Here is a 13589-nt window from a genome sequence, read left to right as displayed (position 1 = left end):
AATTTCTTTCTTTTGGGTTTCTTTGTGCTTTTTCTTTTGAATATATTTTTGGAAAAAAAAAGTATAATTGATTTTAAAAAGTGATATTTAGATAGAAAATTCAACCAGGAACAATATTTATGTAGATATGTTTGTACCAAAAGTGCATAGCCCTCACCATAATGTAACCTGTGCCCAGGGACTAATTCACCCATTTCTCAAAAACGCACCCCTTTATGAAATATGAAATAATAAAACCCCGTTAACGTTGTAGTTCCTTTTAGCTATCTTATTTTGAATATAATCAATAGCCTATTAATTTCGATCATTCACGTAGGGTAAATGTGGCTCAATTTTTAAATTTAGTAAGTTACTGTGACGATACAAATCAGTTATTTATCATTTTTTTTTAAGCTGGCATAACACAGTGGCGGATCTAGACGTTTGCCTTGGGAGGGGAAATTTGCCTTAGGGGAGGAACTTCCATTTAAACACCAACCAAAAGACATAAAAAAGATAAACCCAAACTACATAAAAGGCATAAATAATAACATATGCATTCAGTTCCCTTAATTGTCCACTTTAAAGTCTGGTGTTTAAGTTTTATGTCAGCTAATATATTTTTATGTTTCAACAATTTTTTTCTTTAATTTTGGACCTTGTTGGAGGGGAAATTTCCCTTTTTTTCCCTCCCCGTAGATCCGCCACTGGCATGACAGCTGCAGCAGCAAAATCATATCATGAATTCAGTATTATAATACTAGGGCAGTCCGATAACTACTTAGCCTCTCCGCCCGATGGCGCCACTATCGCAAATTAAGTGTACTGTCATTTAATGCGTTCTCGTAGACGGCTAATGTCAAGATTTCAGCCAAATCGAAATTATAGAATTGCTGTGATTGCGTGTGAAAGTCAGCGTGTCCGCAGATTTTGATAAAATGGAAAAAGAGCAGTATCGGTCGATGATTTGATTCTTGTTTTTGGCAGGGGAATCACGCAGCAAAATCAAAGAGCGCTTGGATGCTGTGTACAGTGACTCTTCTCATTCGATTTCAACTGTCAAAAATTGGTTTAATGAGTTTCAGCGTGGAGGAACGTCGGTTTTTGATGAGCCACGCGTAGTTGCCCCGAAAATGGCTACCACGGAGAATAACGTGACAAAAATCCAAGATCTTGTATTGGCAGACCGCCGACTGAAGGTGCGCGAGATAGCTGACACAGTAGGCATCTCAAAAGACCGCGTAGATAATATCCTGCATGAAATTTTGGGCATGAGAAAGCTGTCGGCACGATGTGTGATGCGTTTGCTCACTTCAGACAATAAGCGCAACCGTGAGACCACTTCAGAGCAGTGTTTGACGCTATTTAAGTGTGATCCAAAGGAGTTTTTACGTCGTTTCATAACCGTCGACGAAACAAGGATTCGCTGGTATACACCAGAAACCAAGGAACAGTCGAAAGAGTGAACAGCACCCGGCAAACGTGCTCCGAAGAAAGCACAGACTGTCCAATCGGCCGGAAAGGTGATGGCTAGCATATTCTGGGATTCACAATGTGTGATCTACATCGACTACTTTGAGAAGGGCAAAACGATCACAGGAAAAATGATTGATTTGGCGACCGTCAGCGACCGTCATCGCTTCGGCGAAATATATAGTGTACGTATGTATATTATTCCGAATTATTGGGCCGATTCGACGCCGAATTGAAGAAAAAACGACCCCATTTGGCAAAGAAAAAAGTGCTCCTCCACCATTACAACGCACCGGCACACACCTACGAACACACCTACGGACTACGAACTGTTGCCCCATCCACTGTATTGTCCAGATTTGACCCCGTGCGACTACTATTTGTTTCCAAATTTGAAAAAGACACTCACTGGGCAGAAATTTAAGTCGAATGAGGAGGTCATCGCCGCCACGGAAACCTATTTTGTAGACCTCGAGAAAAGATATTTTTCAGACGGTTTAAAGAAGTTATAAAGCTAAAGCAAGTGTATAGAGCTAAAATGAGACTATGTAGAGAAATAAATTGTCACTTTTCCAAAATTTTCCTTTTGCTTTTGTAGGCTAAGAAGTACTTATTGGACTGTCGTACTGTACATACAATAATTGTTCAGCTGAAACTAAAATATAGAAAACTAAAATTTTCTACATTTTAGTAACTAAAAAATAAAAATAACTAAAAAATAGAACATTAAAGTATTATTGTGCATTACGAAAAAAATGTATACGTATCATAACAGTTTACTTTAAGACAGGATATTTTGGTACTACTTTGAGTTTTTTGAAAATTTAAAAACAAAAATAGAAGGAAACTTTGGTAACAAAATTGTTTTGTTTCCACAGATCCAACGAATGATAATTTGTTATTCTGCAGATAGGAACTATTTGTGATAAACAGTTCAAATAGAATAAAAAAAAAACCGTGAAAATTGAACACGTATTTGTGATCAATTTACGCGCTAAGTTCTCTTACAAACCAGTGCGCATGTACAGGATTATATCAGCATCCAAAATTAAAGCAACTCATATTCATTTAATTTTTAAATATCTTAAAAATAAACATCGCCGGTTGTTGTAAATTAACTAGGTGACACAGATTTCCCAATATATTGCACTTGTTTCAAGAACGCCTTAGTCAGCTATTTTGATATAATTATTTCATGGTCGAATCATGTCAACAATCATAACATAAACAATCACAGGTTTATTTATAATACGGAGAAAGTATTACGGGATCATTCATTCATTATTCATCATCCATCATCCATCATTCGTTAATCAATCTTTATTCATTCAATATTGAGACATCAAGTTAGTGAGAAGATAGACGTTGCCCACCAACTCGTTACTGATATATTTAGCAGTGATCAAATAAATATATTATGAGTACATAGAGTATTCCTACCCCTAGCGAGGTTCATCTCCCAACAAAACTTATTTTATAATATGGCGACCAGAGAGAAGAACTGGACTTCTGAAGCAGGGAGAAAACAGGAAAAATGGCAACAAAATTGGAAGAGAAGAAAGAAAATCGTTAGACGGAGAATGGTTAGATGGATTTGGAGAGACCTAGCCACAGGGTAAAAATGGTAGACGTCGGCAAGAACGAGGTTTGGAGACATGGGACCACGCCCAGCTTCAAGAGGACAATAGTGGACGGAAGTGTAATCGTGAGTAACTTTAAACTATTTTTTTCATTGCGTACAGTCTCACATACACGAATAATTTTCTTTTATTAAATATAATTATTTTGGGATAAGTTAGGATTAATCATTTTTAAAAATAAAAAACGTATTAGTAAATTAGGTAAAGTTTTTATATTTCTATAAAAGTAAAGTATTGAATAAGTAAATTAATTTTTATTAATTATAAAATAGAGATTATTAAGTTTATATTTTTTTAATGATAAAACAAGATTTCGTTTTGCAATGCATATAGCACATAAAACAATTAAAAGTATTTTTCAACTGTCTACAATTACATAATATGTAAATAAGTGTCTAGTTACATGAATGTACTATATACATGTAGGAAGCGACGGAAAAATGTAAGACAATGACTGTATTGTGCGTAAGATATTTATATTTACGTCCGATTGACCGTGAAAGCACGAGTTATAATTATGAAGGAATCTGCTGAAAAAGCAAAAAGCAAAAATTTAAATGGACAATGAGAATTTTTTTACCAATGACAACACAAAGAAACATTAAAGACGAAAATTAAAAATATATGACTATGGAAAAGAAATGAAGTTATTTATATACAAGGATATAAAAGAATTTTTATACAATGATTTTGTGAAGGAAAGAAAGTAATGATGTAAGAAGAAAAATAAAGACAAAACATGTTATAACGACGTAGTGAAGTTATATTGTATATGACAAAAAATCACATTTAAAGGAAAAGACAAAAGAAGATTGAATATTAAGACTTAAAAAGTTACCCTAGAGAAAGACAAGGTATTACGGATAATTTGAAGAATATTGAATGTCAAAAGATATGGAAAAATAGAATAATTGAAGACAATTTTGTACCCACAGTACAAGCAGTTACAGTAACTACAATAAAAAGTACTCTTTAAGAAGAATACTTTGTATTGCTTCAAGTAAAATATAGGTAGTTAGTATAATATAAAGTTACTTTAAATTTTTATGATGTAAACTAACTTTAAATTTCTATAATGTTAATATACTTTGGATGAATACTGAATACATAAGACAAGTCATGTACAGCCGGTTCCTAAAAAAAACTGATACGACTCTTAGTAAGATTTGATCATGTTGAGCAGTGTATTTGATTGATCTGCCATTATATTTATTATGACAGACAAATAATAAAATTAACAAACAACAAACAACTGATTACATATTATGTTAATTCATAAATTGTACTAATTATTAAGGTCTAAATTTTTATATTATTTTGAATTCCTGTATTTTATAAAGAGTATATAAATGATAGTTTTTACATCAAATAGATCACATAATTATTGTAAACGTGGATTATACAACAAAACAATGTAATATTCAATTCAGCCCTGTAACTTATTAAAATAAATATAATAATAATAATAATATCGTATGGCATTTTTGCCGGGGAGATCCTTTCGGATAGTTCCAGCGCCAATTACATCTTTAACCCTGTTTCAAGTAACTAGTGTCGATGTACACTAGCCCAGGGGGACCGACGGCTTAACGTACTCTCCGAGGCACGGTGAGACGGCTCGTGTCATTATTGGAAATGAAAATGGTTTGTCTTTGGCAGGGATCGAACCCACGTCTACTGGCGTATGAGGCCAGCGTTTATGCCGTTACCCACGGCCGCTCAAAAAAATAAATATTATAGAAGTTTTCAGGGACTTTCAGCCCTCGGTAATAATGTAGTCTTTCATTCTGAGTTTAAATTTTTCAAAAATATTTATTCGTTTTCTCAGGATTCTAAAAAAATGAATACAATTAAAATACATTAAGAATTTTGACATGCGTCACAATTTTGCATTAACTCAATGTAAAATTCTAAACTGTTGAATTCCAGCTTCCCTAATTATTTGACATCAAAAGACATTAGAAACTATTTGTAGAGGATTGAAATCTGTATTGAAAACAACTGTTAAAATTGGTCTACGTAAGTAAACATATTCCAAAATTTTGTAAAAATGTAATATATTTCAGTTTTCGGCCCAAACTTAGGCTACACACAATGCAATAATGTTCACATTTTTAAACTGTCAATATTTTTATTTTATCATCTATTATTTCAAAACAATACAGTTGATAAGATTCCCTCAGTTGCGGAGAAAGTATTAATAATAAAGATTAATAATAATAATAACCGTGGAACAGAATAAGCTATCTGACAAATTTTAAGATTTGGCAGTGACATTGACAGTATGTAAATATTAAGTATTTATCCTTCAAAATACACTGCTCAATTTTCTACAAAATACGCTTCAAGAGTCGTATCAGTTTTTTTTGGAAACAGGTGTACATAAGACAAGTCATGTAAGACTGTATTTCAATCAGAGAAATAGAGACTTTTTCATTGTGACGTTATATAAGGTGTATACAAAAACTCATATTATTTATTTAGCGTATATTTACAAGTTTTCGTTCGTTATCCTTTTTATGTAAATATTTTATGGGTCCGCGGCCCACAGAGACAGATTTAATACTAGGATTTCAATTTTTGTCCCAGAAACAGATTTAGTAGTAGGATTTAAATTTTTAGGGCCGGCGTAGCCGAGTGGTAGTGCGCTAGGCTAGCGTGCCGGTGGTCCGGAGTTTAAATCCTACCGCCGGCAAGAACAACTAGACATTTTTAAAATGTTTATAGGCCCCAGGTCGACTCGGCCTGACTAAAATGAGTACCTTGGGTAAAACCAGGGGTAATAATAGGCGGTTGAAGCGTAGCACTGGCCCTGTTACCTTCCTTGTATACCGTAGGCCCTAGATATAGCAGACTACCCTGCTATACTCCCAAAGCCACGTGAGCGGTATAAAACGGGAGACTATTATTATTTAAATTTTTAGCCCAAAAATATTAGGATTAATTATTTTCGGACCAGACACAGAAACATTAGGATTTAAATTTTTGGCTCAGAACTAGATTTATTGTTAGGATTAAGATTTTCTTAGGAGATTTTCATATATTTTTTTAACAGAATATAGTCTATTTTTATCAAGACTTTCTTTCGAATTTTTTTATTGAATGTTGAAGTTTTTGGATACCGATAAGGTTTTGATTTAAAAAATTTTAATATTGGTTGAATTTTAGTATAAATATGATTTTTTTTAATGTTTTATGATGAATTAAGAAGACAAATGATTTTTTTTTAAATATATTAGAAGCAAAGTTAATTAAAGACGATCTAGACAATAAAAAAAAACTCTTGTCAAGGAAAGAGGTACAAAATGAACATCAGAAGATTTTAGCATATCCATTTCGTGTTTTGAAACTAACCGACTCTCATCAAAACTGAGCAGTTCGGATCAGACAGGAATTTAGGGATGCAAGTTGTAGAAGATTTTTTTAAACGCACAACTATCCATTTTGTCTTTTTGGAACAAACCTTCCCACGACTAAGGACGTGGAGAAAGGACCGGAAGCAAATTCAAGGATGTAAAGTTGCGAAAAACTACCCACCGAGTATGTATGGGTTAGAGAATAAAAATATGAAGTAAATAATATAAATGAAGAATTATGAAAAATGATATGAATATATGAAGGAAGATATTATATATGATATATGAAGTAAATGATAATGAAGAAATATGAAGAAGAAGAATAAATATATTTAATAGTACACTATGAAGAAAGTGCTAAGTATAAAGAAAATGAAAAATATGTATTAGTAAAAGTACCGGACAAGAAGAAGAGGAAAAAAAGAGGAGCAGTTTTTAATAGAAGAACATGTAAAAGTGAGAAAATCAAAATAATTGTTTCAAAAGTGAAAGAGTTAGAATAAAAAAAAAGTAAAGTACCAATGTAGGAGTTAAAGTTATATTCCTTTTATCTGTGAATTAAGGCAAAAATGTGTTTACACAATTTTTGAGTATAGATTTTCGCGAGATTAAGAAAAAGAATAAATAAGAATAGACGATATTTGATGACTAATCTTTTTATAGTGTTAAAAGTTGTATATTTGTATATTTTATATTTGTATATTTTGTATTTGTATTGTGTATTGTTATATCGTATTTTGTATTTGTATAAATTTGTATAAATCAATAAAACACAGTAATCAGTTGGTGACGTAGTCTAGAAAAATTTTCTTCTTTGTCGGTAGTCAGAAAATTTTTCCCGTAAGGGTGAGGATGTACAGGATTATATCAGCATCCAAAATAAAAGCAACTCATATTCATTTAATTTTTAAATATCTTAAAAATAAACATCGCCGGTTGTTGTAAATTAACTAGGTGACACAGATTTCCCAATATAATGCACTTGTTTCAAGAACGCCTTAGTCAGCTATTTTGATATAATTATTTCATGGTCGAATCGTGTCAACAATCATAACATAAACAATCACAGGTTTATTTATAATACGGAGAAAGTATTACGGGTTCATTCATTCATTATTGATCATCCATCATTCGTTAATCAATCTTTATTCATTCAATATTGAGACATTAAGTTAGTGAGAAGATAGACGTTGCCCACCAACTCGTTACTGATATATTTAGCAGTGATCAAATAAACATATTATGGGTACATAGTGTATTCCTACACCTAGCGAGGTTCATTTCTCAATAAAACTTATTTTATTATACGCATTTCAAAATTCAACGTCTTGAAATGCACACGTGTTTAAAAGCAAATATGATCCGCCGTTCACGTGCCTAATTCAAAACTACCCTGTCTTGAAATGAACACGGAAACGTAAATATGCGGCCCGGACAGATATTATTTTAGACTAAAAAGGGGTAGTTCCCTGGATTGGCTGTATACCTTATAGTTAAACAAACTGGAACATGAAGTAAAAACCACTTCTATGTAAAAGGTATATTTACTAAAAATTTTTAGAATCCCAATGGATTCAATAAAATGAGTTCATCAGAACGTTTTCAAACCTATCGGTCCATCATCAGTGAATTTGAATACTTGCAAGGAGTAGTCATCGTTGACCGAAGATGGTTGATTGGGTCCTCGGGTAGATTTTCACCATGTTCCCAGAGGTTTAATCCCTGAACATCGGCGTTTAGCCATTTTAAATTTATTTCAACATAATGTAGATTTATTTATAATCACAACCATTGTTTGGTTCTGGGGCTATTTTGCAAGTATTCAAATTCACTGATGATGGACCGATAGGTTTGAAAATGTTCTGATGAACTCATTTTATTGAATCCATTGGGATTCTAAAAATTTTTAGTAAATATACCTTTTACATAGAAGTGGTTTTTACTTCATGTTCCAGTTTGTATATTATTTTAGATTTTTTGGATCATTTACAACAAAAAAGATTTATAATTTGTCTATAAAGTAGATCGTTTTCGAGATATAAACAATTAATTCCTGGTTGCACCAACAGATGTTAAGCTCCAGCTTGGCTAAGCTCTACTTATAGATAGGGCCCCCTTGAGTATCACTTACGTTGCACCATAATTTTAGATTCTTACCTTATTATCAATTATATCTATTATTATATTATGGTATTCTTATTGTAATATATTATAACTATATTATATTAATTCTTATGATATTCTCAGCTTCAGCTTAAATCTGTTGGTGCAAAAGGGCATTAAAACTGAAAGAAAAACGAAAAATTACGAAATTTGTGATAGAATAAAGTTTTCACTTAAATAAGGTACTTCGTAATTTCAAAAATATTATTTTTTACATTTTTTTGAACCTTTTTTTACTTGATACCTTTTTTTCGACTGATTCAAAAAATCTAAAACAATAACTGCGTGGGCCGAAAAAATTAATTTTTATAATTTGTTTAAAGAAAATATTTTAAATAAATGTAGCAATAACTCCAAAATAATGGCATTTAGGTGAAGAGAACATTACATTAAAAATTATCAGTATTTCTTAAGAATTTATTTCAAAACGCAAACCGGGTTTTTCCATTTGAAATAAGAAACTTCATTAGATTTCCAGAGAAACGGAAGATCTGACAACAATGTAAATATAACCATAATATCGGCCGCATCACAATACCCTTATTCACTAAAACGTATAAAAATCGGGCTGGACGTTTTCGAAATAATTGAGCCGTTCCATATATTATAGAACACTGTTATATAGAAATTGTTTACTACAATGCCATGTTTCGCCAAAAAATGTTTTTTTTTTTATTTTTTTAATGAAACATTAACTTTTTATTTTTTGAATGATAAAGAATAAAATAAAGGAGAATAATTAAATAAAAAGTACTTATACATACTTTGATTACTACTACTTACACGAAATCTTAAATCGCCTAATGGGGGTTGTGCAAAAGGAATACCTACATAGGAGAAGTATGGAACACCTTTAACTGTAATTTTTGCACTGCCTTGTATTATTCCATGGGTGGTAGATATTTGAAGAGAACTATTCTAAAAAAATAATAGATTTAATATTGAAAAATACTAGTAGGGAAGGAAAGTATGCTAAATTTGCAGTTACTCGAGCGTTATGGGACCTATGGGGTTGTGAAGAGTAGGTCCTAAAACCAAAAAAAGTTAAGTTACGTTTTCCATAAAGATGGCGGACTTTACATTTTTTTAATTTAATTTTTCATTTCCAACAATTGTTTTTTCCGATTATAGCGCCATCTATCCATAATTCGAAAAATTGTCTCGAATAAAAGTTACTTATTTTTACATAAGGAATCCTAATCTGCAATAAAAAATGGGGGTTCCTATTTAATATTTTAAAGTAACCCCTCACCCCACCTCCGTGGGGGACCGTGTTTGGTGTCATTCGATAGATTTTTCAAAAATATTGAATACGTGTATTTTTCAGTTTTTCGATCTGATATTCATTTCGCTAAATATCGCGGGGTTCGGATTTAAAATTTTAAATTTACCCGTCACCCCTCGTGGGTCGTGTTTGTGTATGATTCAATAGTTTTTTTTTTAAATTTGAACACGTATTTTTTAGTTTTTTGATCTGACGTTCATTTCGCGAAATATTCGCTTTTTTGTGAAACTTTGTAACTCATCCATTTCCTAATGGTAGGGGAGCAAGGTATGCTAAATGTGCAGTCACTCGAGCGCTTTGAGAACCTATTGGGTTGTGAATAGTAGGTCCTAAAACCAAAGACAATTAAGTAAAGTTTTCCATTTTAGTGGGGACTTTCCATTTTTAATTTAATTTTCCATTTACAACAATCGTTTTTTTAGATTATAGCGCCATCTATTGATAGTTCGAAAGAATCTCTCGAATAAAAGTTACTTATTTTTACGCAAGGAATCCGAATCTGCAATAAAAAATTGAGGCTTCCATTTAAGATATAAAAGTAACCCCCCACCCCACCCCTGTGGGGAGTCGTGTTTGGTGCCATTCGATAGATTTTTCAAAAATATTGATTACGTATATTTTTCAGTTTTTCGATCTGATGTTCATTTCGCGGGATTTGTATTTAAAATATTAAATTTACCTCCCACCCCTGTCCGTGGGAAGTCGTGTTTGGTATCATTCGATAGATTTTTGAAAAATATTGAGTGGGTACGTATTTTTTAGTTTTTCGATCTGTCATTCATTTCGCGAAATATTCGCTTTTTTCTTGTGAAACATTGGGACTCACCTATTTCCTTGTGCCCCGCTCAAATCGTCAGATTTTTGAAATATACATACACTATTTTGCATGTACTTAACTTACCTTATCTTAATCTGACGATTTCGAGTTTTTCTAAGGATAGATTTTTTTTTCGGTCCCCCCTTAACGAACTCCCCTGCATTAAGAGCCAATATATGGTAGAGGTACATTTTCAGGGTACAAGGTTTCTCCCCATGTAATAATCTGACGCGCTCGAGTAACTGCAAAAATTCCTGCTTGAGCTCCCCTACCATTACGCCCCGCTCAAATCGTCAGATCTTTGAAATACATACTGTTTTGCATGTACTTAACTTCTTCTTCTTTTGCCCTTTAATTCGTCCAATTTTGAACATAGGCTTCCCACAGTTTCCTCCATTCGCTTCTTTTTAGTGCTTTCTGGTTCCAGTGCGTTCCTCCTATCTTTTTAATGTCGTCTCCCCATCTCTTGCTCTCTTTCCTGTCCATGGTCTCCATTGTTGTATCGTGGTATTCCATCTATTGTCCGTTTGTCTAGCGTTATGACCTGCGAAGCTCCATTTTAGCCTGGCTATATGTTGTCCTGCTTCTTTGACTTTTGTTTTATTTCTTACCCAGTTGTTTTGCTTTTTGTCTGTCAATTTTACTCCTAACATTGCTCCCTCCATGGCTCTTTGTGCCTTCATTATTTTATTCATGTTTGCCTTGGTCAAGGTCCATGTTTGGCATGCGTATGTGAGAATTGGGAGTATTCACTGGTCAAACACTCTTGTTTTTAAGCATTGCTGTATTTTTTTTATTCTTTAGGGCCCATTTTAATTTCCCAACTCCTCCCCAGGCTAATCTGACCCTTCCTTTTACCTCCGCTGTTTGGTTGTCCTTATTTATTTTCATCATATGTCTCAAATATATATATATATATATATATATATATATATATATATATATATATATATATATATATATATATATATATATATATATATATATATATATATATATATATATATATATATATATATTTATTTTTAGCATCTTATGACGTCCCCCCATGTTAAACCGTAGTCTCTCGTGGCTTCCAGGTCTTCGTGAACTCCGATATACGGTTGCCACGAGGACTTTCCCTAAAATGTATCGCAAATGAAAGGTACCACTTCCTACAATGCTTACACAAAATATTGGCCGGACGTCCTCAGTCACGTTATCTGTATAATAATATACACATTACTTGGAGCAATTGCCGTCAGGCGCGCCATGTTCGCTTGCTGTATATCTAAAATCACTTTAACGGTTTTGATGGCATCCAAATATATATTTATTCAGTTTGCGGTTGTAGTGGTCTCCGTATATTTGAGTTTATGTCCTCATGGCTTCCACTGCGCTGTTGTCACCTCAAATGTTGGAATTTAGACTTCGGATATTTTTATAATTGATTATTGTAGTATGTTGAAAAAAATATTGTTGTGATATATTAATGATATTTTTTTGTATAATTAACAATGTATTTTTTTTTCACTGCAAAAATAAAAAATTAAAACGTATGTTCATTAAAATTGATGAATTTATCATAACCAGTTGCCGAATCTGCTGGTCTAATTGCTCAATTGTAACATATTATAGAAGTGTTAAAATTGAATTCTTAATTTTTTATTACAAAACTTTTACCTCGACAGCGTCGGGTACAAGAGGACGACTTAAGTAAAGTAAGTACAAAATTTTTAATAATATAATTTGTTCAACTAATAGGTGCAAAGGTGTCTGGAAAATAATAAAAATGTTTAAAACATTGCTTACTTATTTCATACACTCAATGTATTTTTTATGTAAGGATATAGAAAATAATATTTTGAAAAATATTTAAAATATAGTAGTAAGTCTTAAATTTCACATTACATAAAGTAGTTAAGTCTGCTAGTCTACAAAATTAAAAACAAATAGAATACATACTTAAAAAAAATTAAAGCACTCATGCCATACCAAACGAACTACATTCTTACATATTTTAAAAAGAAAAATCTTTAATTTTGCCCAACCCGACTAAACTATCGGCAGGTAAAAAGTCTGCAGTATGCGGGGGCCCTACTGTTGAAATAGATTAGAAAATTAAAATAAACTTATCTACCATTATGAAATTCTAATTTGACACAAAAAACTGTATCCTGGATTAAGAACAAGTGTGTAGAATACTCTCGTGAATTAAGAAGCGTTCCTACTGTAGGGTGACCATATCATAAATTTGAAAAAAACGGGACACATCCAAGCAGCAGTACCGCACCTATAATTTTTCTCTAGGGGGAAGGGGGTTGGCTTGGGCGTCGAAATTTTTTTCTATATTTTGTGAAAGACAAGTTACATTTTCCTGCTATTATTTATATATTTTTCATATGCCCTGGGGGAAAGGGGGTTTAACTCCCAAACCCCCCCTGGGTGTGGTACTTCCAAGAAGGGTTTGGAGCGATAATACATAAACAGGGATTGAAACACCGTCTTTTAGCTAATTTGGAACCTATAAATCCTTTTCAATTTTAAATGTGTAATTTACGTACGATCAAGACTGCGAAACGCAGAAAACTAAAAAACTACGCTAGAATGACGTGGATAAACAACCAATCCGTCAAAACAAAACAGGGAAGAATAAAAAATAGCGAGAAACACAGCAAACTCAACAAATAAAAAGAAGAAAAATGACTGGTTTCGCTGGAGGACATTAAAAAAGACAGAAAACCATCAAATATAACAATTTTACAAAAAAGTCAGATAAAAAAATAATTCCAGCATTAAAACAAGAGTACTAAAAAACAAAAAAAAAGAGAAACCCTGTTTGAAGACAAACAGATCAGCAGAATATGAGAAGAATATTACGAAAAAATGCTATTCGG

General features: G+C 32.5%; 1 protein-coding gene across 2 annotated transcripts in view; it reads right to left on the bottom strand.

Annotated features, from left to right (window-relative positions):
* Nucleotides 1-13589, bottom strand: part of LOC126883057 (esterase FE4-like) — a 197700-nt gene that overhangs the window by 151116 nt on the left and 32995 nt on the right. For both annotated transcript variants that reach the window (XM_050648252.1, XM_050648253.1), the window contains exon 2: nt 9395-9529. In XM_050648252.1, coding sequence (XP_050504209.1) covers nt 9395-9529 — 135 coding nt within the window. The remainder of the gene's footprint in view (nt 1-9394; nt 9530-13589) is intronic.

The sequence above is a fragment of the Diabrotica virgifera genome, chromosome 4 (assembly GCF_917563875.1).
Source record: "Diabrotica virgifera virgifera chromosome 4, PGI_DIABVI_V3a".
Classification (NCBI taxonomy): domain Eukaryota; kingdom Metazoa; phylum Arthropoda; class Insecta; order Coleoptera; family Chrysomelidae; genus Diabrotica; species Diabrotica virgifera.
This window is presented reverse-complemented; position numbering and strand designations above follow the sequence as displayed.